Genomic DNA, 27,725 nt, shown 5'->3' with positions numbered 1-27,725 from the left:
GAATTATTGGCAATCTAGTTGTGCGAGGCCACTTGGGATGAATGACCATAATAATGATTGAATTTGGATTGTATTTTGTTTATTGTCACGTGTACCATGGTACAGAGAAAACTATTTTTCTGCGAGCAGCTCAACAGATCATTAAGTACATGAAAATAAAAGGAAATAAAAGAAAATACATAATAGGGCAACACAAGGTACACAATGTAACTACATAACACCGGCATCGGGTGAGGCATACAGGGTGTAGTGTTATTGATATCAATCCATAAGAGAGTCGTTTAGGAATCTGGTAACAGAGGGGAAGAAGCTGTTTTGAGTCCGCTCGTGCATGTTCTCAGACTTTTGTATGCCCTGCCCGATGGAAGAAGTTAGAAGAGTAAGCCAGGTGGGAGGGGTCTTTGATTATGCTGCCCGCTTTCCCCAGGCAGCGGGAGGTGTAGATGGAGTCACTGGATGGGAGGCAGGTTTGTGAGATGGACTGGGCTGTGTTCATGACTGTCTGAAGTTTCTTGCGGTCTTGGGCCGAGCAGTTGCCATACCAGGCTGTGATGCAGCCTGATAGGATGCTTTCTATGGTGCATCTGTAAAAGTTGGGAAGTGTTAATGTGGACATGCCGAATTTCCTTAGTTTCCTAAGGAAGTATAAGCACTGTTGTGCTTTCTTGGTGGTAGCATCGACGTGGGTGGACCAGGATAGATTTTTTGAGATGTGTACCCCGAGGAATTTGAAACTGCTAACCATCTCCACCTCGGCCCCGTTGATGCTGACAAGGGTGTGTACAGTACTTTGCTTCCTGAAGTCAATGACCAGCTCTTTAGTTTTGCTGGCATTGAGGGATAGATTGTTGTCGCTTCACCACTCCACTAGGTTCTCTATCTCCCTCCTGTATTCTGACTCGTCGTAATTCGAGATCCGGCCCACTATGGTCGTATCGTCAGCAAACTTGTAGATGGCATTGGGACCAAATTTTGCCAAGGAATCTTCATCAAGGCAGAGAGTGATGTAGTTGATTCGGAGACTAGAGTCCTGAAACTTAATAAAGGAAATTATGATATGAAGCGCGATTTGGCCAGGATAGATTGGGAAATATTACTGAAAGGGATGACAGTGGATAGGCAATGGCAAACATTCAAGGAGCGCATGGGGAAACAGCAACAATTGTTCATTCCTGTCTAGCGCAAAAGTAAAACGTGAAAGGGGGCCAAACTATGACTTATAAAGGAAATTAAAGATAGCATTAGAAGCATACAAATTGTCAAATTGGCAGCAGAGTGGCACAGTGATTCGCACTGCAATCACAGCGGTTAGCACTGCTGCCTCGCAGCTCCAATTCCGGCTTTGGGTCAGTGTGTGTGGAGTTTGCACTTCACCCTGTGTCTGAGTGGGTTTTCTCCGGGTGCTGCGGTTTCTGCCCACAGTCCAAAGATGTGCAGGTTAGGCGGATTGGCCATACTAAATTGCCCCTTAATGTCCAAGGATGAGTAGGTTAGGTGGGGTTATGGATGGACCGAGGGAGTGTGTTCTTTCAGAGTACTGTCTGTCAATGTATTAACATGTCTCCAGCAGCTTGCGGTGATGCATCTAGTGTGTGGGTGGTGAAGAGAAGCATGTTTCACGTTTTTGTGCACTAATCTGCATCTCATTTTCAGCCCACACCGTTGACTAACACCAATACAAAGAGAGCCAAAAGTATAAAGGTCCTCCATTGACAAGTCCTCAGCTGTGTCACCTCGAGGGGGCAGATGGAAATTGGATACCTCATGGCATCTGACTAAAGTTAGTTGAGACAATGGCGTAGTGGTATTGTCACTGAACTAGTAAACCAGAGACCCAGGGTAAGATATCTGGGGATGCGGGTTCAAATCCCACCACGGCAGATCATGGAATTTAAAACATATCTGGAATTAAAAGTCTAATGATGATGGTGAAATCACAGTCGATTGTTGTAAAAAAAAACATCTGATTCACTAAAGTCCTTTAGGGAAGGAGAATCTGCCAGCCTTACTTGGTCTGGTCTACACGTGACTTCAGCAACGTGGTTGACTCTAATATATCCTCTGAAATGGCTCAGCAAGCCAGTCAAATGTATTCGACCACTACAAAAAACAAAGGAGGAATAAAAACTTCCCCCCAAATAGTGCTGTGGGTGTATCTACACCCGAGGAACTGCAGCGGTTCAAGAAGGCAGCTCACCACCACCTTCTGAAGGGCAACTAGGGATGGGCAACAAATGCTGGCCTAACTAGCAACGTCCACATCCTGTAAAATGAATAAAACCATAGTTTGTAATCTGGTATCCCTTTTAAAATACCCCAACACACACACACATGCGCACAATACACAAACAAATAGGGTGCGATTCTCTGGAAAGATTTCTAAGTATTGTAGCAAGCGGGAATTGACACCAGGAGATGGTGCCAGCAAAGCGAGGCACCGAATCCAACATTGCTTGTGGCGACGGCTGTGGAGAACCTGGTGCACGATGTCGGCACCATTATTGAAGGTGTCCACGGCATTGCACTGCCTATGACGACCGTGGTTGAGGGTCTAGGCAGAATGCCCAACTCGCTGGGGGATGTGACCCAGTACCAGGCTGACCTTGATGAGGTTCTGCGGGACATGTCCCGCTCTCAGATGGGCATGGCCCAATCACTGAGGAGCATCGCTGAGGGCGCCGACACAATGGTGCAGATAACAGGGAGCCGCGAGGGCTGGCAGAGCCAGATGATGCAGGGACATCCGGAGCTCAAACCAGCTGCCCCTCCGCCCCAATGTGAAACCCCAGGGCCCTTTGGGCATTGAGCAGGAGGAGGCACCGGATGTCAACATGGACCCATCCCATAGAGTGGCGACGGTGGCCACCAGCTCCTCCGAGTTCCCCTCTAATGAGGCCACATCTCACAGCCAGCACAAGGGACAGGGCGGCACAGCTGTGCATGTGCCCCATGTGAGTTAGGGCCTCCGGCCTCAGAGCCCCCAGAGGACGCCCGCCAGTGGCATAGAAAACCACAGGATGTGGTAAGCAGCTCGCTGACTCCACGTCAAGATGTGCATCCTGGGGACAAACCAGGATGTAGTGGTAGAGCTAGGAGGGCAAAGTCACCGGGGGAGAGGGCACTCCCATCGGGAGGGTTGAGAATTGTAAAACACAATAAACACCTTTGTGCACAACCAGTATGACGCCTCTGTACTCATCCAACAACACCCCCCCCCCCCCCCCCCCAAGCCGACACTGGGATGGAAGAGGGAAGACCAAGCCCCCTAGGCTCTTTGCCTGTGAGCAAAAGGGGCTATTTCACCTCCTTGGCTCCCACAGAAGCCCTTCTGCCAGGTTCAAGTTTTTCAGAAGGAATACTAATCAGCACTAGTGTGACCACTTGCTGGGGAGGCCGCTGGTGGTAAATAATTGTATGGAAATTATATGATGAAATAGTATGTTGAGAATCTTAAATACTTCAATCAAGTCACCCCCCCCCCCCCCCCCCATTCTTCTGAACTCTACTGGAAACAAGTCTAGCCATTCCAACCGATCCTCACAAGACAACCTGCTCATTCCAGGTATCAATCTAGTAAACCTCCTCTGAACCTATATCTTCGTTAAATAAGACGACCAAAACAGCACATAGAATGAAAAATGCGGTTTCACCTATACCCTGTATAACTGCAGCAGATAAAAAACATTTCTTCAACTGGACTGTGTAGTGATCCGTACACCTGTACATACATCTGCACATACACCAGGGACTGCAGCACAGATGTAATAGTCACAGCACCACTAGAGGGCAGCATCAGAGACGGGTATAAAGGGTCGAGCCCAAGGTAGGATCCGCCTCTTTGAGAAGCGCAGAGCTAGGGAGCAGCAGCACACAGAGACAGCTCAGCATAGGCAGTTTACCTTAGTTTCACTGGTCATACCTCTTGACTATTTTACATCTAGTTGAGCTCTGGAAGCAGAACGAACCCTTTGAATAAAGAGCTTGTGTTAACTGTAAGTCTTCAGTCTTCATTCAGACTTAGAGAATAACATAAGAAAAAAAGAACATACGAACAAGGAGCAGGAGTAGGCCATCTGGCCCCTCGAGCCTGCTCCGCTAACATATGGTACCAGGTGTGATTTCAGCAAGCTAGCTAAACAACAGCAAGAGAAGAGGACTTCAACGAGACATTCGACCACGGAAGGCTTCGCAGCATTCGGACCCTTCAGATACCAATCGGCACGATGGACCCAATCCAACCTCCACGCCTGCTCCAGACCACTGGTAATATATTCCAATTGGAAACTTTTTATACAACAGTTCAAAATATATCTAGAAGCTAAGGATCTAACCTCAGCATCTGATGCCAGGAAGAAAGCCTTGCTCTTATCCCTGGCTTGGCCGCGGGCACTAGAGATATATAATTCCTTTACCTACCTGGCAGGGGAGGACAAGGGCAAGCTGGAAATAATCGTCAAAAAATTTGAAACCCACTGTCAATCTGAAGTCAATGAGATATTTGAAAGATTCAAGTTCACCGGCGTTTACAAAAACCGGGTGAATCTTTCAGCAGTTTTGTAACTGATTTTAAATTACTAGCTCAATCCTGCAACTTTGAAAACCTCCGTGACTCCCATCAGAGACCAGATAGTTAATGGTATATCTGATGAGGGACTTAGAAAATCCTTACTTAAACGAAAAGACCTAACCCTAGAAACAGCCATGCAAAGATGCTTCACTTATGAAAAAAGTAAAGAAGAATATGAGGAGTTTACCTACCGGGACCAAGGCCTTCACCACGAGGTCGAGCCCGTCAAAATGGTGGCCCAGGCGTCCAGAAGGCGCTCCTCTCGTGGCAATCCCTCGCGCGCGAACCTGGATGCAGGCCACACGCATGCGCAGTTCTCCCGAAGATTTGACACGGAAGAAAGGCCTACTGCGCATGCGCGAGCGTGGAGGAACAGCGTCATGATGGGTCCCTGCTGCGGACATGCCCACTTAAAAGGGCAATGTCCAGCCTCTGGAAAACAATGTTTAAAGTGTGGCAAATACAATCACTTTGCCTCACAGTGTAGAGCTGCACTGCTAATGAAGACAACTAGACAGAAACACATGAACTTCAATGTAAAAAGCATAGATTCAAAGGAGCACAAAAAACCCAATGATGAGTATTCCTCGGATGAGGACAATCTCGCTTGCGGCAACTCGCTTGTTGTGGACACGATCGAGACAAGTGAGGAACATGACGCAACAATCGCCACGCCTCACCCGGTCAACAGCATTGATTCCAGCAGTGAGTGGACTGCGACTGTGCAAGTCAATGACTTTCCATTAGTCTTCAAGCTTGACACTGGGGCCTCAGCTAACCTCCTCACTAGCAAGGATCTCCATTCGATTCCAGGAGACCGTGGAATAATACCCGCTGCATGTCGGCTGAAGGACTACAACGGCAATCAGATCGCCTCAAAGGGACCGTGCCATCTCCGGGTGGACAGCAAGACGATACGCAAGCAGCTACAATTCGAGATTGTAGACGACAACAAATCATCACTGTTAGGTGCTCAGGCCTGCAAAGACCTGCGGCTGGTACAATGCATTTACATGCACACCCAGGATCCATCAAGCCTGGAAGCTAAAATCCACAGCATGCTACAAGAATACCCCAACGTATTCAAAGGCTTGGGCACCTTACCCTGTCAATACAAAATCATGCTGAAGACAGACACCAAACCAGTCATTCAGCCGCCCAGGAGGGTCCCAGGAGGGTTCCAACTCCACTGCGGGAGAAGTTGAAAGCGGGACTCAACAGACTGCAGTCACAAGGCGTCATATCGCGAGTCACACAGCCAACTGACTGGGTTAGTTCCATTGTCTGTGCTAAGAAACCTTCTGGAGATCTTTGCATATGCATAGACCCGAAGGACCTGAACCAGAACATTCGCCGGGAACACTACCCCATCCCCAAACGTGAAGAGATCACGTCTGAGATGGCAAATGCTTGTATCTTCACCAAGCTTGATGCCTCACTGGGATTCTGAAGTTCCATGACTATGTGTACGGCCTGCCCACATTCATAGTGGAAACCGACCACAGACCGTTGGTCCATATCATAGACAAGGATCGAAATGACATGACACCCCGTCTGCAGTGCATCATGATGAAGCTGTGAAGATATGATTTCGCCCTAATATACACCCTGGGACAAGACCTTGCCATTGCCGACGCACTGTCCCGATCCATTGGCACTGACAACGTACTATCAGCCCCTATCCGAGAAATCGAGGCCCAAACACAATTATGCATGGAGAATTTGCCTGCTTTGGATGAGAAGCTTTGCCTAATCCGACAGGAGACGCAGAAAGATGCAACCTTACGGAGGGTGCTGCACCTACCCCAGCACTGTTGGACGAGGGGACAATGTCCACAATTTCAGAATGTCAAGTCATAACTGATTGAAGTTGACGGCCTGCTGCTACGCAATGCGCAGATTGTGATTCCGGCCACACTCTGCGCCGAGATGCCACGTAAGATTCATGAAGGCCACCTAGGCATTGAGAAATGCAAAAGGCAAGCACGACAGGCTGTGTACTGGCCCGGCATGAATCAAGACATAACGGACATGGTCATGACATGTGACACCTGTCAAAGACATCAACCCGCACAGTGTAAAGAACCACTGCAGCAACACAAACTCACAATGGCACCGTAGACAAAAGTGGGCCTTGACCTATTTCATGCCACAGGGCGTGATTACGTCTTGATCATGGACTATTACTCAAACTATCCGGAGGTAATGAAACTCCATGATCTCACGTCGTCATCTGTCATCAAGGCGTGCCAGGAGACATTCGCGCGACATGGAATCCCGCGTGAGGTAATGTCAGATAATGGTCCCTGCTTCGCAAGCTGGGAGTGGAAAGAGTTCTTAGACCAATACAGCTTTCGGCATGTAACGTCCAGTCCGCACTACCCACAGTCAAATGGGAAAGTGGAAAAAGGTGTCCACATCGTTAAACGGCTTATTAGCAAGGGAACAGATTCACGCTCGGACATCAACCTAGCACTGCTATTCTACCGAGCAATCCCATTGAGCTCAGGACTGTCGCCAGCGCAGATGGTCTTTGGTAGGAACATCCGAGACCCCGATAACGCTCTGGTACTCGACAAAATGCGGGTACTATGGTCCAAACAAAAACAATACTACGATCAACATGTGATCCCACTCAAGCCACTGAACATGTGCGACATCGTCAGGATCAGGGACCCAGAAGGCGGATGGTCTGAGCCAGCCACGGTGATCAGGCAGGAGGCACCGCGGTCCTACGTTGTCAAGTCGTCGATAGGAGTACTCTTTTGCCGCAACCGCCGGGGTCTGTTAATGCTTCGGCCTACGATGCCGGTGTTTCCCACACTGGACTTGACAAAGTCAATTAGTCCACAGGACAACGCCAGACAGTACTCTTGATGACATCAAACCGTCATCCCCACCTCCACCGTTACGACGCTCTAGCAGAAGCCGTAAGGCACCCGACCGGCTGGAATTGTAACAACACTTCAACACACCCACAAGACGAATATGAACATTTCTAACGATGGACTCATAACACTGTTAATTGTTTCTGTATTACTTTATCATTTTCGCAGTGTGCAGATTTGCTTATTCTCACCACTTGTTCTGTACAGTTTTCTTACGGTCAGTTTAGGAAACATATCAACTCAAAAGGGGGGGTTGTAGTGATCTGTACATCTGTACATACATCTGCACATACACCAGGGACTGCAGCACAGATGTAATAGTCACAGCACCACTAGAGGGCAGCATCAGATACGGGTATAAAGGATCCAGCCCAAGGTAGGATCCGCCTCTTTGAGAAGCACAGAGCTAGGGAGCAGGAGCACACAGAGACAGCTCAGCATAAGCAGTTTACCTTAGTTTCACATACCTCTTGACTGTTTTACATCTAGTTGAGCTCCGGAAGCAGAATGAACCCTTTGAATAAAGAGCTTGTGTTAACTGTAAATCTTCAGTCTTCATTCAGACTTAAAGAATAACATAGACTGAACAGGAATTCCAACAGATGCAGAAGCAAAATGGATCATACTTCAAGATACAATATGCTACTCTCAACATATTGGAAGCAAGAGCGAAAAATGTTGATTGGTTTCAGGCCTGTCATTAATTACAAGAGAGATCCAAGACTCTGAATGCCCAAGAACCATTTGAATGAAGGTCAGACAGGCTGCTAGAAAGTGCATCAATTACTACTGGTTGCAACTTACAAATACAGAAGGAGTAGGCAGTTCAGCTCCTTCAGCCTGCTCCACCATTCAACTAGATCAGTAATCTTCAAACTTGTGACCCGTAGGTGGGTCACGGGCAGGTGTCGGGAAGGTCTCAGATCGATCGGTCGCAGCGTTCACGATCGCGTGAAGTGCCCAACGGTCGCGACTGGCTTTTAAAAATGCTGGCCGCGGCCGTCTTTCAAGAATGTCGGCCGTCCCTTCTATGCCGGATCTAGCAGTGTGCAGACCCAGAGCCCAGCGGGGCAGACTGCCTCCTCCTGACGTTATTATGCTGTACCAGAAGTGACGGAAGAGAGCAGGTACGCTGATGTCACGTGATCTGGGGCCGAAATCACAGAGCTGCCAGCAAGCAAGCAACAGGACTGTGTGAAGAACTGAAGGTGGATCAAGGAAAGAGAGGGCCAGAGACACAAAAGGTCAGGATCTCGCAATTGAATCTGGAGAGAGCTTCTCAGACAGGGCAAAGCAGTGCTGGTTTGAGCTGCACCCAGAGATCCAGGGTCTCTGGTGAACAAACAGTGAAGAAACAGCTGAAATTGGGAACAAAGCAGGAGAAAGGCAATTTCTTGAGGTGCGGCTTGATTAACTGTCCCAATGCTAATCAGGATGTAACCCCACTGTGCTACATATGCAGGGAGATACTGGTAAATAAAAGATTAAAACCCTCAAAACTCCAAAGGGATTTGAAGACTAAGCCTGGCAAGTTCAAGGACAAACCTCTTGATTTTTTTTCAACGGATGCAGCGAGAACTTAAATCGTCACAAGTCCTTAGCAGAAATGTAACATTGAATGACAAAGCAAGTGAGATCATGAGGACCAAGCAGGCTCACCTGTCGCATTAAAAGGTAGCAATAGTGGTGTGTCGCGAAGGACTATCAGTGTGGGTTGCAAAGGTCAGTCGGTTTGGGCCGCGAAGGTCAGTCAGTCAGCATGGCTCGCAAAGGACGGCTGGCATGGCTCATGATGGTCAGCCGGTGGTAAAAGTGGGTCCCAGAAAAAAAAGTTTGAAAAACACAACTAGATCATGCCTGATCTTCTACCTCAGCGGCATCTTCCTGCATTATCCCTGTATCCCTTGATATCATTTGATTCTAGAAATCTATCGAACTCTGCTTCAATGCTGAGCCCCCTCAGCCCTTTCACATAGAGAATTCCCAAGATGATTGGGTGACTGAAGAACTTCCTCCTCATCTCAGTCCTAAATGGCCTACCTCTTATTCTGCGAGGGAGGTCGAACTCAGTGGGCCTGGTGGTCTGGAGTGTAGCTTCAGTGCACGGAGTATAACAGGTAAGACAGATGAACTGAAAGCCTTGACCATGCGCGGAACTTGGATGTGATTGCTGTAACGGAGGACAGAGGGTGGCATGTGGCGCAGTGGATAGCACTGGGACTGCAATGCTGAGGACCCGGGTTCAAATCCCGGCTCTGGCTCACTGTCCATGTGGAGTTTGCACATTCTTCCCATGTCTGCGTGGGTTTCACCCCCATAACTCAAAGATGTGCAGGTTAGGTGGATTGGCAATGCTAAATTGCCCCTTAAGTGGAAAAAAAATAATTGGTTACTCTAAATTTATTTTAATAAATGGGACAGGACTGGCAGCTAAATATTCCAGGAAATAGGTGTTTTGGCGAGACAGGGAGGAAGGTAAAAAAAAAGTGAGAGAGTTGCAATACTGGATAGAGAACACATTACAGCTGTACAGAGGGAGGACACCACGGAAGAATCAAGTAACGAGGCACTGTGGGAAGAACTCAGAAACAGGAAGGGGGCAGTCACTATAATGGGGGTGTACTACAGGCCTCCTAAGAGCCCACAGGAAGTTGAAGAACAGATATGTAAACAGATTCTGGATAGATGTAGAAATAATAGGGTTGTTGTAGTGGGAGACTTTAATTTTCCTCATATTGACTGGAAATCCCTGAGGGCTAGAGGTCTGGATGGTGCGGAATTTGGTAAGTGTGTCCAAGAAGGTTTTTTGGAACAATATGTGGACAGTCCGACTAGAGAAGGGGCTATACTGGACCGAGTACTAGGGAACGAGCCCGGCCAAGTCATCAACGTTGCAGTGGGAGAACATGTGGCGAACAGTGACCACAATTCAGTAAACTTTTGGATACTCATGGAAAAGGACGAGTGTTGTCCCAGGGTTAAGGTGCTAAATTGGTGGAAGGTTAACTACAACCAGATTAGACATGATTTGATGGCTGTTGTCTGGGAGAGGCTGTTTAAAGGTAAATCCACATTTGGCATGTGGGAGTCTTTTAAAGGAGCAGCTGATGGGAGTGCAGGACAGGCATGTGCCAGTAAAAAGGACAGGAAGTGCAGGATTCAGGGACCATGGATGACCAAGGAAATTGCAAATTTGTCAAAAAGAAAAAAGTTGCATACGTGAGGTACAGGCAACTAAAAACAGAAGAAGCACTTGAGGAATACAAGGAAAGTAGAAAAGAGCTAAAGCAGGGATTTAGGAGGGCAAAAAGGGGTCACGAAATGTCCTTGACAGATAGCTGCCCCCACCCTAATTGCTGAGAGGCAGTTATCTGGCAGTCACCTGAGGCCTGTTAAGGGGCACAAAGGTACACATTGTATTCTTCTCTTTGAAGTTTAAGTAGTGTGAGTCATCCTAAAGTCTGTATAAAAGACAGACAGAAAGCGCACTCAGTAAGTGTTGCGCAGGTCAAAGAGACACAGCCTGAGTGAGTGAGAGAGACAGATCCAGAGTGGGGAATTTGAAACTTGGTAATTTGGTGCAGTGAGGTAACCAGGAAAGTTTTGGGAGCCATTCGGAGGAGGAGTGGTCTCGGTGAGTATAAAAACCTAACGGTAACTTTGTTTTCCAGTTTTTTTCCCCCAAACGTGACGTCCGAGGTAAGCTGTCATCTGATTGGTTGATAGCAAATCTGCCCCAAATTTTTAAAAAAACACAGCTAAACTCGTAAACTTAAATTAAACTAATTAATTAATTAGTGATGGCTGGTCAGGTGATGTGCTTGAGCTGCTTGATGTGGGAGCTGGCAGATCCCATTGCGAGCTGCAGCGACCACATCTGCAGTAAGTGTTGGCTGCTCAAAGAGCTCCGGCTCAGAGTTGATGAGCTGGAGTCTGAGCTTCAAACACTGAGGCACATCCGGGAGGGGGAGACTTACCTGGACACTGTGTTTCAGGAGGCAGTCACACCTGTCAGAGTAAGTAGTTTAAATCCTCCAGTGGCCAGGGACAGCAGGGTGTGACTGCAAGTCAGGCAGGTAAAGGGAACCAGCAGTCAGGAACTCAGGAGCCTCAGCCCTTGACTCTGTCCAACAGGTATGAGGCACTTGCTCCCCGTGTGGATGGCGAACAGGGCTGCAGGAAGGATGAGTCAGCTGACCAAGGCACCATGGTTCAGCAGGCCATTCAAGGGGAGGGAGTAAATAGGCAAGTTGTAGTTGTAGGGGATTCTATTATCAGGGAGATAGATAGTATCCTTTGTGAGCAGGATAAAGAGTCCCGCATGGTATGTTGCCTGCCCGATGCTAGGGTGCGGGACATCTCTGACTGGCTTGAAAGGATACTGGAGAGGGAGGGGGAGGATCCAGTTGTTGTGGTCCATGTCGGTACCAACAACATAGGCAAGTCTAGAAAAGAGGACCTGTTTAGAGATTATAAAGAGCTAGGATTCAAATTAAAAAACAGGTCCTCAAGGGTCATAATCTCCAGATTACTGCCCGAGCCACGTGCAAATTGGCATAGGGAGGCAAGAATAAGGGAAGTTAACACGTGGCTGAAAGAGTGGAGTGGGACAGAGGGGTTCCTTTTCATGGGACACTGGCATCAGTTTTGGGACAGGGGGGACCTATACCGTTGGGATGGTCTCCACCTGAACCGAGCTGGGACCAGTGTTCTGGCGAAAAGAGTAAATAGGGTGGTCAATAGGACTTTAAACTAGAGATTGGGGGGAAGGGAAAGTCAGGGAACCAAGAGGTGAAGTAATCAGTGGGAAGCGTCGCTGCTTAGGAATACAAAAAAGCACGAAAAGACAGAACTCAGGAGAGGTTACGGTAGTCCCCATCTCACAAAATATGACAGTGTATGGAAAGGCTCAGTAAACCAAGGTCCACCACACTAAGAAAACGAAAAGGGACAGTCAATAGAGAATTAAAGGTGCTATATTTAAATGCGCGCAGTGTACGGAACAAGGTAGATGAGCTTGTGGCCCAGATTGTGGCTGGCAGGTATGATGTGGTAGGCATCACAGAGACGTGGTTGCAGGGGGTTCAGGACTGGCATTTAAACATCCAGGGATTCACAACCTATTGAAAAGACAGAGAGGTGGGCAGAGGGGGCAGGGTTGCCTTGTTAATTAGGAATGAAATTAAATCAATAGCACTAAACGACATAGGGTCAGATGATGTGGAGTCTGTGTGGGTAGAGTTGAGGAACCACAAAGGCAAAAAAAACATAATGGGAGTTATGTACAGGCCTCCTAACAGTGGTCAGGAACGAGGGCACAAAATGCACCACGAAATAGAAAGTGCATGTCAGAAAGGCAAGGTCACAGTGATCATGGGGGACTTCAATATGCAGGTGGATTGGGTAAATAATGCTGCCAGTGGACCCAAGGAAAGGGAATTCATCGAATGTTTACAGGAGGGCTTTTTGGAACAGCTTGTGATGGAGCCCACGAGGGAACAGTCCATTCTGGACTTAGTGTTATGTAATGAGCCAGACTTGATTAAAGATCTTAAAGTAAGGGAACACTTAGGAGGCAGTGATCATAATATGGTAGAATTCAATCTCCAATTTGAAAGAAAGAAGGTAGAATCAGATGTAAAGGTGTTACAGTTAAATAAAGGTAACTACAGGGGCATGAGGGAGGAACTGACGAAAATTGACTGGGAGCAGAGCCTAGTGGGAAAGACAGTAGAACAGCAATGGCAGAGGTTTCTGGGAGTAATTGAGGACACAGTACAGAGGTTCATCCCAAAGAAAAGAAAGGTTATCAGAGGGGGGATTAGGCAGCCATGGCTGACAAAGGAAGTTAGGGAATGCATCAAAGCAAAAGAGAAAGCCTATAATGTGGCAAAGAGTTGTGGGAAGTCAGAAGATTGGGAAGGCGACAAAAACAAACAGAGGATAACAAAGAGAGAGATAAGGAAAGAGAGGATCAAATATGAAGGTAGGCTAGCCAGTAACATTAGGAATGATAGTAAAAGTTTCTTTAAATACATTAAAAACAAACGGGAGGCAAAAGTAGACATTGGGCCGCTTCAAAATGACGCTGGTAATCTAGTGATGGGAGACAAGGAAATAGCTGAGGAACTAAATAAGTACTTTGCGTCAGTCTTCACAGTAGAAGACATGAGTAATATCCCAACAATTCCGGAGAGTCAGGGGGCAGAGTTGAATATGGTAGCCATCACAAAGGAGAAAGTGCTAGAGAAACTAAGAGGTCTAAAAATTGATAAATTTCCAGGCCCAGATGGGCTACATCCTAGAGTTCTAAAGGAGATAGCTGAACAAATAGTGGAGGCGTTAGTTATGATCTTTCAAAAGTCACTGGAGTCAGGGAAAGTCCCACAGGATTGGAAAATCGCTGTTGTAACCCCCCTGTTTCAAGAAGGGAACAAGGAAAAAGATGGAAAATTATAGGCCAATTAGCCTAACCTCGGTTGTTGGCAAGATTCTAGAATCCATTGTTAAGGATCTAAATTCTTGGAAGTGCAGGGTCGGATTAGGACAAGTCAGCATGGATTTAGTAAGAGGAGGTCGTGCCTGACAAACCTGTTAGAGTTCTTTAAAGAGATAACAAATAGGTTAGACCAAGGAGAGCCAATGGATGTTATCTATCTTGACTTCCAAAAGGCCTTTGATAAGGTGCCTCACGGGAGACTGCTGAGTAAAATAAGGGCCCATGGTATTCGAGGCAAGGTACTAACATGGATTGACGATTGGCTGTCAGGGAGAAGGCAGAGAGTTGGGATAAAAGTTGTCGATTTCGGCGGGAGAATCAGCTGGTGAGTCAGTTTCAGCGGGAGCAGTGCGGAAGTGGCTGCTGGGAGGTAAGTGTGTCCTTTAAAAACACTTGTCTTTGCAGGGGCAGGCCAGTCGATTTTGGCGGGAGTGGAGCTGGCTGGTTAGTCAATTTCAGCAGGAGCTGAGAATTTTTCTTTTTTTAAATTAGTGTTTTAGGCGGGAACAGGAAGTCGACCCGCGGACGTCTGGGAAGACCCTCACCAATAAATTCTGGTGGAGAGGAAACCCGAGACACTACACGTGTAGTGTCTCCCACCCGCCCTCCTCCTCTAACCTAATAATAAAACCCATTGGTCTGAGGTAAGTACCATATTTTATTATATTATTATTGTTTTTTATAAAAAATTTAATTTAGTTGTTAGCCAGATCTTGGTAGAAAGTTAGAGGAATGGCAGGGAAGGGAGTGCAATGTTCCTCCTGCAGGATGTTTGAGGTGAGGGATGCAGTTAGTGTCCCTGCTGATTTTACCTGCAGGAAGTGCTGCCATCTCCAGCTCCTCCAAGACCGAGTTAGGGAACTGGAGCTGGAGTTGGAAGAACTTCGGATCATTCGGGAGGCAGAAGGGGTCATAGATAGCAGCTTCAGGGAATTAGTTACACCAAAGATTGGAGATAGGTGGGTAACTGTAAGAGGGACTGGGAAAAAGCAGTCAGTGCAGGGATCCCCTGCGGCCGTTCCCCTGAGAAACAAGTATACCGCTTTGGATACTTGTGGGGGGGGGGGGGGGGGGAACTTACCAGGGGTAAGCCATGGGGTACGGGCCTCTGGCACGGAGTCTGTCCCTGTTGCTCAGAAGGGAAGGGGGGAGAGGAGCAGAGCATTAGTAATTGGGGACTCTATAGTCAGGGGCACAGATAGGAGATTTTGTGGGAGCGTGAGAGACTCACGTTTGGTATGTTGCCTCCCAGGTGCAAGGGTACGTGATGTCTCGGATCGTGTTTTCCGGGTCCTTGGGGGGGGGGAGGGGGAGCAGCCCCAAGTCGTGGTCCACATTGGCACTAACGACATAGGTAGGAAAGGGGACAAGGATGTCAGGCAGGCTTTCAGGGAGCGAGGATGGAAGCTCAGAACTAGAACAAACAGAGTTGTTATCTCTGGGTTGTTGCCCGTGCCACGTGATAGTGAGATGAGGAATAGGGAGAGAGAGCATTTAAACACGTGGCTACAGGGATGGTGCAGGCGGGAGGGATTCAGATTTCTGGATAACTGGGGCTCTTTCTGGGGAAGGTGGGACCTCTACAGACAGGATGGTCTACATCTGAACCTGAGGGGCACAAATATCCTGGGGGGGAGATTTGTTAGTGCTCTTTGGGGGGGTTTAAACTAATGCAGCAGGGGCATGGGAACCTGGATTGTAGTTTTAGGATAAGGGAGAATGAGAGTATAGAGGTCAGGAGCACAGATTTGACGTCGCAGGAGGGGGCCAGTGTTCAGGTAGGTGGTTTGAAGTGTGTCTACTTCAATGCCAGGAGTATACGAAACAAGGTAGGGGAACTGGCAGCATGGGTTGGTACCTGGGACTTCGATGTTGTGGCCATTTCGGAGACATGGATAGAGCAGGGACAGGAATGGATGTTGCAGGTTCCGGGGTTTAGGTGTTTTAGTAAGCTCAGAGAAGGAGGCAAAAGAGGGGGAGGTGTGGCGCTGCTAGTCAAGAGCAGTATTACGGTGGCGGAGAGGATGCTAGATGGGGACTCTTCTTCCGAGGTAGTATGGGCTGAAGTTAGAAACAGGAAAGGAGAGGTCACCCTGTTGGGAGTTTTTTATAGGCCTCCTAATAGTTTGAGGGATGTAGAGGAAAGGATGGCGAAGATGATTCTGGATAAGAGCGAAAGTAACAGGGTAGTTATTATGGGAGACTTTAACTTTCCAAATATTGACTGGAAAATATATAGTTCGAGTACAATAGATGGGTCGTTTTTTGTACAGTGTGTGCAGGAGGGTTTCCTGAAACAATATGTTGACAGGCCAACAAGAGGCGAGGCCACGTTGGATTTGGTTTTGGGTAATGAACCAGGCCAGGTGTTGGATTTGGAGGTAGGAGAGCACTTTGGGGACAGTGACCACAATTCGGTGACGTTTACGTTAATGATGGAAAGGGATAAGTATACACCGCAGGGCAAGAGTTATAGCTGGGGGAAGGGCAATTATGATGCCATTAGACGTGACTTGGGGGGATAAGGTGGAGAAGTAGGCTGCAAGTGTTGGGCACACTGGATAAGTGGGGCTTGTTCAAGGATCAGCTACTGCGTGTTCTTGATAAGTATGTACCGGTCAGGCAGGGAGGAAGGCGTCGAGCGAGGGAACCGTGGTTTACCAAGGAAGTGGAATCTCTTGTTAAGAGGAAGAAGGAGGCCCATGTGAAGATGAGGTGTGAAGTTTCAGTTGGGGCGATGGATAGTTACAAGGTAGCGAGGAAGGATCTAAAGAGAGAGCTAAGACGAGCAAGGAGGGGACATGAGAAGTATTTGGCAGGAAGGATCAAGGAAAACCCAAAAGCTTTCTATAGGTATGTCAGGAATAAGCGAATGACTAGGGAAAGAGTAGGACCAGTCAAGGACAGGGATGGGAAATTGTGTGTGGAGTCTGAAGAGATAGGCGAGATGCTAAATGAATATTTTTCGTCAGTATTCACTCAGGAAAAAGATAATGTTGTGGAGGAGAATGCTGAGCCGCAGGCTAATAGAATAGATGGCATTGAGGTGCGTAGGGAAGAGGTGTTGGCAATTCTGGACAGGCTGAAAATAGATAAGTCCCCGGGACCTGATGGGATTTATCCTAGGATTCTCTGGGAGGCCAGGGAAGAGATTGCTGGACCTTTGGCTTTGATTTTTATGTCATCATTGGCTACAGGAATAGTGCCAGAGGACTGGAGGACAGCAAATGTGGTCCCTTTGTTCAAAAAGGGGAGCAGAGACAACCCCGGCAACTATAGACCGGTGAGCCTCACGTCTGTAGTGGGTAAAGTCTTGGAGGGGATTATAAGAGACAGGATTTATAATCATCTAGATAGGAATAATATGATCAGGGATAGTCAGCATGGCTTTGTGAAGGGTAGGTCATGCCTCACAAACCTTATTGAGTTCTTTGAGAAGGTGACTGAACAGGTAGATGAGGGTAGAGCAGTTGATGTGGTATATATGGATTTCAGCAAAGCGTTTGATAAGGTTCCCCACAGTAGGCTATTGCAGAAAATACGGAGGCTGGGGATTGAGGGTGATTTAGAGATGTGGATCAGAAATTGGCTAGCTGAAAGAAGACAGAGGGTGGTGGTTGATGGGAAATGTTCAGAATGGAGTACAGTCACAAGTGGAGTACCACAAGGATCTGTTCTGGGGCCGTTGCTGTTTGTCATTTTTATCAATGACCTAGAGGAAGGCGCAGAAGGGTGGGTGAGTAAATTTGCAGACGATACTAAAGTCGGTGGTGTTGTCAATAGTGTGGAAGGATGTAGCAGGTTACAGAGGGATATAGATAAGCTGCAGAGCTGGGCTGAGAGGTGGCAAATGGAGTTTAATGTAGAGAAGTGTGAGGTGATTCACTTTGGAAGGAATAACAGGAATGCGGAATATTTGGCTAATGGTAAAGTTCTTGAAAGTGTGGATGAGCAGAGGGATCTAGGTGTCCATGTACATAGATCCCTGAAAGTTGCCACCCAGGTTGATAGGGTTATGAAGAAGGCCTATGGAGTGTTGGCCTTTATTGGTAGAGGGATTGAGTTCCGGAGTCGGGAGGTCATGTTGCAGCTGTACAGAACTCTGGTTCGGCCGCATTTGGAGTATTGAGTACAGTTCTGGTCACCGCATTATAGGAAGGACGTGGAGGCTTTGGAGCGGGTGCAGAGGAGATTTACCAGGATGTTGCCTGGTATGGAGGGAAAATCTTATGAGGAAAGGCTGATGGACTTGAGGTTATTTTCGTTGGAGAGAAGAAGGTTAAGAGGAGACTTAATAGAGGCATACAAAATGATCAGGGGGTTAGATAGGGTGGACAGTGAGAGCCTTCTCCCGCGGATGGAAATGGCTGGCACGAGGGGACATAGCTTTAAACTGAGGGGTAATAGATATAGGACAGAGGTCAGAGGTAGGTTCTTTACGCAAAGAGTAGTGAGGCCATGGAATGCCCTACCTGCTACAGTAGTGAACTCGCCAACATTGAGGGCATTTAAAAGTTTATTGGATAAACATATGGATGATAATGGCATAGTGTAGGTTAGATGGCTTTTGTTTCGGTGCAACATCGTGGGCCGAAGGGCCTGTACTGCGCTGTATTGTTCTATAAAAGGTTCTTTTTCGGAATGGGAACCGGTGACGAGTGGTGTCCCGCAGGGTTCAGTGTTGGGGCCACAGCTGTTCTCTTTATATATTAACGATCTAGATGACGGGACTGGGGGCATTCTGGCTAAGTTTGCCGATGATACAAAGATAGGTGGAGGGGCAGGTAGTATGGAGGAGGTGGGGAGGCTGCAGAAAGATTTAGACAGTTTAGGAGAGTGGTCCAAGAAATGGCTGGTGAAATTCAACGTGGGCAAGTGCGAGGTCTTGCACTTTGGAAAAAAGAATAGAGGCATCGACTATTTTCTAAACGGTGACAAAATTCATAATGCTGAAGTGCAAAGGGACTTGGGAGTCCTAGTCCAGGATTCTCTAAAGGTAAACTTGCAGGTTGAGCCCGTAATTAAGAAAGCAAATGCAATGTTGTCATTTATCTCAAGAGGCTTGGAATATAAAAGCAGGGACGTACTTCTGAAGCTTTATAAAGCATTAGTTAGGCCCCATTTAGAATACTGTGAGCAATTTTGGGCCCCCACCTCAGGAAGGACATACTGGCACTGGAGCGGGTCCAGCGGAGATTCACACGGATGATCCCAGGAATGGTAGGCCTAACATACGATGAACGTCTGAGGATCCTGGAATTATATTCATTGGAGTTTAGGAGGTTGAGGGGAGATCTAATAGAAATTTACAAGATAATGAATGGCTTAGATAGGGTGGACGTAGGGAAGTTGTTTCCATTAGCAGGGGAGACTAGGACCCGGGGGGCACAGCCTTAGAATAAAAGGGAGTCACTTTAGAACAGAGATGAGGAGAAATTTCTTCAGCCAGAGAGTGGTGGGTCTGTGGAATTCATTGCCACAGAGGGTGGAGGCCGGGACGTTGAGTGTCTTTAAGACAATAGTTGATAAATTCTTGATTTCTCGAGGAATTAAGGGCTATGGAGAGAGAGCGGGTAAATGGAGTTGAAATCAGCCATGATTGAATGGTGGAGTGGACTCAACAAAGAACAAAGAAATGTACAGCACAGGAACAGGCCCTTCGGCCCTCCAAGCCCGTGCCGACCATACGGCCCGACGAAACTACAATCTTCTACACTTCCTGGGTCCGTATCCTTCTATTGCCATCCTATTCATATATTTGTCAAGATGCCCCTTAAATGTCCCTATCGTCCCTGCTTCCACTACCTCCTCCGGTAGTGAGTTCCAGGCACCCACTACCCTCTGCGTAAAAAACTTGCCTCGTACATCTACTCTAAACCTTGCCCCTCTCACCTTAAACCTATGCCCCCTAGTAATTGACCCCTCTACCCTGGGGAAAAGCCTCTGACTATCCACTCTGTCTATGCCCCTCATAATTTTGTATACCTCTATCAGGTCGCCCCTCAACCTCCTTCGTTCCAGTGAGAACAAACAGAGTTTATTCAATCGCTCCTCATAGCTTATGCCCTCCATACCAGGCAACATTCTGGTAAATCTCTTCTGCACCCTCTCTAAAGCCTCCACATCCTTCTGGTAGTGTGGCGACCAGAATTGAACACTATACTCCAAGTGTGGCCTAACTAAGGTTCTATACAGCTGCAACATGACTTGCCAATTCTTATACTCAATGCCCCGGCCAATGAAGGCAAGCATGCCGTATGCCTTCTTGACTGCCTTCTCCACCTGTGTTGCCCCTTTCAATGACCTGTGGACCTGTACTCCTAGATCTCTTTGACTTTCAATACTCTTGAGGGTACTACCATTCACTGTATATTCCCTACCTGCATTAGCCCTTCCAAAATGCATTACCTCACATTTGCCCGGATTAAACTCCATCTGCCATCTCTCCGCCCAAGTCTCCAGACAATCTAAATCCTGCTGTATCCTCAGACAGTCCTCATCGCTATCCGCAATTCCACCAACCTTTGTGTCGTCTGCAAACTTACTAATCAGACCAGTTACATTTTCCTCCAAATCATTTATATATACTACAAAGAGCAAAGGTCCCAGCACTGATCCCTGTGGAACACCACTGGTCACAGCCCTCCAATTAGAAAAGCATCCCTCCATTGCTACCCTCTGCCTTCTATGGCCTAGCCAGTTCTGTATCCACCTCGCCAGTTCACCCCTGATCCCGTGTGACTTCACCTTTTGTACTAGTCTACCATGAGGGACCTTGTCAAAGGCCTTACTGAAGTCCATATAGACAACATCCAATGCCCTACCTGCATCAATCATCTTAGTGACCTCCTCGAAAAACTCTATCAAGTTAGTGAGACACGACCTCCCCTTCACAAAACCGTGCTGCCTCTCACTAATACGTCCATTTGCTTCCAAATGGGAGTAGATCCTGTCTCGAAGAATTCTCTCCAGTAATTTCCCTACCACTGAAGTAAGGCTCACCGGCCTGTAGTTCCCGGGATTATCCTTGCTACCCTTCTTAAACAGAGGAACAACATTGGCTATTCTCCAGTCCTCCGGGACATCCCCTGAAGACAGCGAGGATCCAAAGATTTCTGTCAAGGCCGCAGCAATTTCCTCTCCAGCCTCCTTCAGTATTCTGGGGTAGATCCCATCAGGCCCTGGGGACTTATCTACCTTAATATTTTTTAAGACACCCAACACCTCATCTTTTTGGATCACAATGTGACCCAGGCTATCTACACCCCCTTCTCCAGACTCAACATCTACCAATTCCTTCTCTTTGGTGAATACTGATGCAAAGTATTCATTTAGTACCTCGCCCATTTCCTCTGGCTCCACACATAGATTCCCTTGCCTATCCTTCAGTGGGCCAACCCTTTCCTTGGCTACCCTCTTGCTTTTTATGTACGTGTAAAAAGCCTTGGCACTTTCCTTAACCCTATTTGCCAATGACTTTTCATGACCCCTTCTAGCCCTCCTGACTCCTTGCTTAAGTTCCTTCCTACTTTCCTTATATGCCACACAGGCTTCGTCTGTTCCCAGCCTTTTAGCCCTGACAAATGCCTCCTTTTTCTTTTTGACGAGGCCTACAATATCACTCGTCATCCAAGGTTCCCGAAAATTGCCGTATTTATCTTTCTTCCTCACAGGAACATGCCGGTCCTGTATTCCTTTCAACTGACACTTGAAAGCCTCCCACATGTCAGATGTTGATTTGCCCTCAAACATCCGCCTCCAATCTATGTTCTTCAGTTCCCGCCTAATATTGTTATAATTAGCCTTCCCCCAATTTAGCACATTCATCCTCGGACCACTCTTATCCTTGTCCACCAGTACTTTAAAACTTACTGAATTGTGGTCACTGTTACCGAAATGCTCCCCTACTGAAACATCTACCACCTGGCCGGGCTCATTCCCCAATACCAGGTCCAGTACCGCCCCTTCCCTAGTTGGACTGTTTACATATTGTTTTAAGAAGCCCTCCTGGATGCTCCTTACAAACTCCGCCCCGTCTAAGCCCCTGGCACTAAGTGAGTCCCAGTCAATATTGGGGAAGTTGAAGTCTCCCATCACCACAACCCTGTTGTTTTTACTCTTTTCCAAAATCTGTCTACCTATCTGCTCCTCTATCTCCCGCTGGCTGTTGGGAGGCCTGTAGTATACCCCAACATTGTGACTGCACCCTTCTTATTCCTGATCTCTACCCATATAGCCTCACTGCCCTCTGAGGTGTCCTCTCGCAGTATAGCTGTGATATTCTCCCGAACAAGTAGCGCAACTCCGCTTCCCCTTTTACATCCCCCTCTATCCCGCCTGAAACATCTAAATCCTGGAACGTTTAGCTGCCAATCCTGCCCTTCCCTCAACCAGGTCTCTGTAATGGCAACAACATCATAGTTCCAAGTAGTAATCCAAGCTCTACGTTCATCTGCCTTACCCGTAATGCTTCTTGCATTAAAACATATGCACTTCAGGCCACCAGACCCGCTGTGTTCAGCAACTTCTCCCCGTTTGCTCTGCCTCAGAGCCACACTGTCCCTATTCCCTAGTTCTCCCTCAATGCTCTCACCTTCTGACCTATTGCTCCCGTGCCCACCCCCCTGCCATACTAGTTTAAACCCTCCCGTGTGACACTAGCAAACCTCGCGGCCAGGATATTTATGCCTCTCCGGTTTAGATGCAACCCGTCCATCTTATACAGGTCACACCTGCCCCGGAAGAGCTCCCAGTGGTCCAGATAACGGAAACCCTCCCTCCTACACCAGCTGTTTAGCCACGTGTTTATCTGCTCTATCTTCCTATTTCTAGCCTCACTGGCACATGGCACAGGGAGTAATCCCGAGATTACAACCCTCGAGGTCCTGTCTTTTAACTTTCTGCCTAGCTCCCTGAACTCCTGCTGCAGGACCTCATGCCCCTTCCTGCCTATGTCGTTAGTACCAATATGTACAACGACCTCTGCCTGTTTGCCCTCCCCCTTCAGGATGCCCTCTACCCGTTCGGAGACATCCTGGACCCTGGCACCAGGGAGGCAACATACCATCCTGGAGTCTCTTTCACATCCACAGAAGCGCCTATCTGTGCCCCTGACTATAGAGTCCCCTATTACTATTACTCTTCTGCGCTTTGACCCTCCCTTCTGAACATCAGAGCCAGCCGTGGTGCCACTGCTCTGGCTGCTGCTGTTTTCCCCTGATAGGCTATCCCCCCCCGACAGTATCCAAAGGGGTATATCTGTTCGAGAGGGGGACAACCACAGGGGATTCCTGCACTGCCTGCCTGCCCTTTCTGGTGGTCACCCATTTCTCTGCCTGCACATTGGGTGTGACCACATTTACATAACTGCGATCTATGACGCTTTCCGCCACCTGCATGCTCCCAAGTGCATCCAATTGCTGCTCCAACCGAACCATGCGGTCTGTGAGGAGCTCCAGTTGGGTGCACTTTCTGCAGATGAAGCCATCCGGGACGCTGGAAGCCTCCCGGACCTGCCACATCTCACAGTCAGAGCACAGCACCCCTCTAACTGACATTGCGTCAATTAATTAAAATTTGTCTTGTTTTTTTTTTATAAATACTTTTTTTTAAATTTCAAAGTTACTGTCAACTATCTGTTTCCTAGCACTAGATTTCTAATATAAATGCGATAGCTAACTATAATACTCTCCGATCTCTGGCTTAGATATCCTCTAAATTATAATTAAGTTATTATGTTTAATTAGTTCCCAAATACTCAAATTTAGGTTAGAATCCCAACCAGCCACTCTGGCCACAGCTTTTCTGTGATGTCACTTCAGTTTCCCCCCGACACACACAATTTGAAAAAAGGTATAAAAGTAAAAATAAGTAAAAATCACTTACTTACCTTCTTACCTTCTGAGTGTCTTAGATGTTCTCAGGTTCTCTCGCTGACAGAGACTGCTCCTCCACCTCCGATCCTTGACCTGCACAATGCTAATAATATAATAATAATATAATATGGCACTTACCTTACACCAATGGGTCTTATTATTAGGTTAGAGGAGGAGGGCGGGTGGGAGACACTACACGTGTAGTGTCTCGGGTTTCCTCTCCACCAGAATTTATTGGTTGGGGGGGGGGGGACTTGCCAGAGGTCCGCGGGTCGAACTTCCGGTTCCCGCCTTATATAAAAACAAATAAAACAGAAAAGAACAGACACGGGACCAGGCAAGGCTTTTTAAATACACTACTCACCTCCCAGAAGGCCCCTGCGCACCGCTGCCGCCGAAATCCAAAGGGCTGCTCCTGCAAAGGTAAGGCTTTTTAAATACACTACTCACCTCCAAGAAGGCCCCTGCGCACCACTGCCGCCGAAATCCAAAGGGCTGCTCCTGCAAAGGTAAGGGTTTTTAAAGTAAGTACTCACCTCCCAGAAGGCCCCTGCGCACCGCTGCCGCCGAAATCCAAAGGGCTGCTCCTGCAAAGGTAAGGCTTTTTAAATACACTACTCACCTCCCAGAAGGCCCCTGCGCACCGCTGCCGCCGACTCGATGGGCCGAATGGCCTTACTTCCGCTCCTATGTCTTATGGTCTTATGGATTAAGGAGAATCCCAAGGCATTTTATACATATATTTGGAACAAGAGGGTAGTGAGAGAAAGAGTTGGTCCACTAAAGGACAAAGGGGGGATCCTTAATGAGTATTTTGCAACGGTATTCACAAAGGAGAGGGACACGTTGATTGGTGGTGTCTCAGAGGGATGTGTAAACACTTTAGAACAGGTCGTTATTACAAGGGAGGAAGTGTTGGGGTGTTAAAAAGCATTACAGTAGACAAATTCCCAGGGCCAGATGGCATCTATTCCAGATTACTGAGGGAGACAAGAGATGACATCGCTGGGACTCTAACAGAAATCTTTGTGTCCTCGTTGGCCACAGGAAAGATACCAGAGGATTGTAGGATAGCCAATGTTGTACCGTTATTTAAGAAGGGTTGCAAAGATAACCCGGGTAATTATAGGCCAGTGAGCTTGACATCAGTGATATTGAAATTGTTGGAAAAGTTTCTCAGAAATAGGATCTATGCACATTTGGAAGCGAGTGGTCTTATTAGTGACAGACAGCATGGTTTCGTATGAGGGAGATCATGTCTCACTAATTTAATTGAGTTTTTTGAGGTGGTGATAAAAATGATTGATGAGGGAAGAGCTGTGGATGTTGTCTACATGGACTTTAGTAAGACATTTGATAAGATCCCTCATGGCAGACTGGTGCAAAAAATGAAATCACACGGGGTCAGAGGTGAACTAGCTGGATGGATTCAGAACTGGCTTGGCCATAGAAAATAAGAGGGTAGCAGTGGAAGGATGTTTTTCCAAATGGAAAATAGGAAGCAACTATATATTCTCTTCATCAATCTTACTCGGGCAATCAACCAAATGTGCAGACGCTGTCTATTTAAGCTGCTGAAAAAAAATTGTCTGTCCACCAATATGATCCCTTTTCCATGACAACATGACGGGTAAGGACAGCTCTGATGCGGCGACATAAGATTCCTCAAAGATCTGCAGTGGGGTCAAACAGGCTTGTGCTCTGACATATTCTTCTCTTTGCTGCTGTCATATACCTTCAGGTCATCTACAGAGAGTGTCAACTTACATACCAGAACTGATGGAAAGCTGTTCGACCTTGCTCACCTGAGATCCCAAGACAAAGATGCCCTAGGTCCTCATCAGAGAATTGCTCTACACAGATGATGGCGCACAAGCATTCAAAAACTAGGAACATCTGCAGCGGTAAATGAACAAAATGCCTCACACCTGTCAAGAGTTTGGTTTGACCATCAGCATCAGGAAGACAAATATCATGACCTGGGATGTTGCCGCAGCCCTGACAATGTGACATTGGTGTTTGCTGAAAGCTTCACAAATTTATCCTCCACGATCACCAGCAATCTGCCACTTGATGCTGAAGTCAACACATGCATCACAAAAACTACAGCTATTATATCAAAGATTTGTTGAACAACAGTAACCTGACTGAGAACACCCAAACTGCAAATCTACCAAGCCAGTTTCCTCAGTGCATTCATTCCTCTACAGCGGCGAGACCTGGACAGCATATTCTAGACGGGAGAAAAGGCTGCAGAGATTCCATCTCGGCTCTCAGACATACCCATGGCATTTTGTGGATGGGACCCAGATGTCTTGGAGTCTATAAATTCCACCAGCATACACTCATTGTTAATCTAACGATATCTGCACTGGCTCAGCCATTAATTGGATGGATGACAAACACAGACCCAACCCAAAAACGTTCTGTGCAAGGAATTGGTCACAACCTCCTGGGTGCACCTTCTCATCCCACTATCTTCCTCTGCAGCGAATGGAGCAGAGACGGCAATGCCAGGGCCGGGTTCCTGGGCCACACAGTGATATTTAATACAGAGTTGATCACCATGACACAAACCTTGTCTTACGAGATGGAAAGCGGTTACCAATGTTTCAATATTCAAAGCAGGTAAAATACATTCTTTGCATTAGCCATTTTATTGGAAAAGGAGAAACCTATTAGCTTCATTGATGTTGTAATCAGAAGTTGTAATACGTTGTTTTAAGTTTTATTTATAAAAACAAATGTTTTTACCCACGGTTTGATGTCCGTGAACAGCTATGTGCACTGGATCGGACCTTCATGTAGTTTCTCTCATGTTCTACTTGTCGAATTTGAGCCTCAAGTTTTGAAACAACCCTGAAATGCAAGTATAAACAATTTTACCACCAGTAAAATAAAATAATTCAGCACACATTAATATTCAATTAACCAAAACCCACTCTCAAAAGCGGTGTTAGTTCTGATGAAAAGTCACAGACCTGAAATATCATCTTTCTCTCTCCATAGATGCAGCTAAGCAAGATGATGTTTCCAGCTTCTTCTGTTTTTACTTCAAAATTACATATTCAAATGTACACAAGTCTTTGATGTAATGTTTACGAGCCAACAAACTGACCATCAGAAACTACTCCAAAGCAGGTGTGCTGATGATGCCCTCGCAAATGGGAAATGCTCAACCTCTGCCCTACCTCCTGATTCACACAGTAAGAAGTCTTACAACACCAGGTTAAAGTCCAACAGGTTTATTTGGAATCACGAGCTTTTGGAGCATAGCTCCTTCATCAGTTGAGTGAAGAGGTAGGTTACACAAACACAGCACATATAGACAAAGCCAATGATGCAAGATGTTACTTTGAATGCGAGTCTTTGCAGGTAATTAAGTCTTTACAGGTTCAGACGGTGTGACTGGAGAGAGGAATAATCACAGGTTAAAGAACATCAAGGACGGTCACCTCAGCACTTCGCTTTACTGCAAACCCACGGATAACCTCATGATGCTCCACTCCTGCATTTTCCACCCTAAACACATTAAAGAAGCCATCCCCTATGGACAAGCCCTCCGTATACACAGGATCTGCTCAGACGAGGAGGAACGTAACACACATCTTCAAACGCTGAAAGAAGCTCTCCTAAGAACGGGATCTGGTGCTCGACTCATCGATTGACAGTTCCAACGCGCCACAGCAGAAAACCGCACCAACACGGGACACAACCGACAGAGTACCCTTCATCGTCCAGTACTTCCCCGGAGCGGTGAAACTACAACATCTTCTTCGGAGCCTTCAACACGTCATCGATGAAGACGAACAAAGGCCATCCCCCACACCCCCACTATTTGCTTTCAAACAACCGTGCAACCTCAAACAGATCATTGTTTGCAGCAAACTACCCGG

The 27,725-nt window shown here is 47.1% G+C and overlaps 1 protein-coding gene across 6 annotated transcripts in view; it reads right to left on the bottom strand.

Moving 5' to 3' along the window:
• LOC140428264 (M-phase phosphoprotein 9) overlaps nucleotides 1-27,725 on the bottom strand; it is a 266,696-nt gene that overhangs the window by 88,556 nt on the left and 150,415 nt on the right. For all 6 annotated transcript variants that reach the window (XM_072514583.1, XM_072514911.1, XM_072514834.1 and 3 more), the window contains exon 16: nucleotides 26,584-26,688. In XM_072514583.1, coding sequence (XP_072370684.1) covers nucleotides 26,584-26,688 — 105 coding nt within the window. The remainder of the gene's footprint in view (nucleotides 1-26,583; nucleotides 26,689-27,725) is intronic.

This window comes from Scyliorhinus torazame, chromosome 1 (assembly GCF_047496885.1).
Source record: "Scyliorhinus torazame isolate Kashiwa2021f chromosome 1, sScyTor2.1, whole genome shotgun sequence".
Lineage (NCBI taxonomy): Eukaryota > Metazoa > Chordata > Chondrichthyes > Carcharhiniformes > Scyliorhinidae > Scyliorhinus > Scyliorhinus torazame.
Note: the sequence above shows the minus strand (reverse complement) of the source record. Positions and strands in the feature narration are given on the sequence as shown.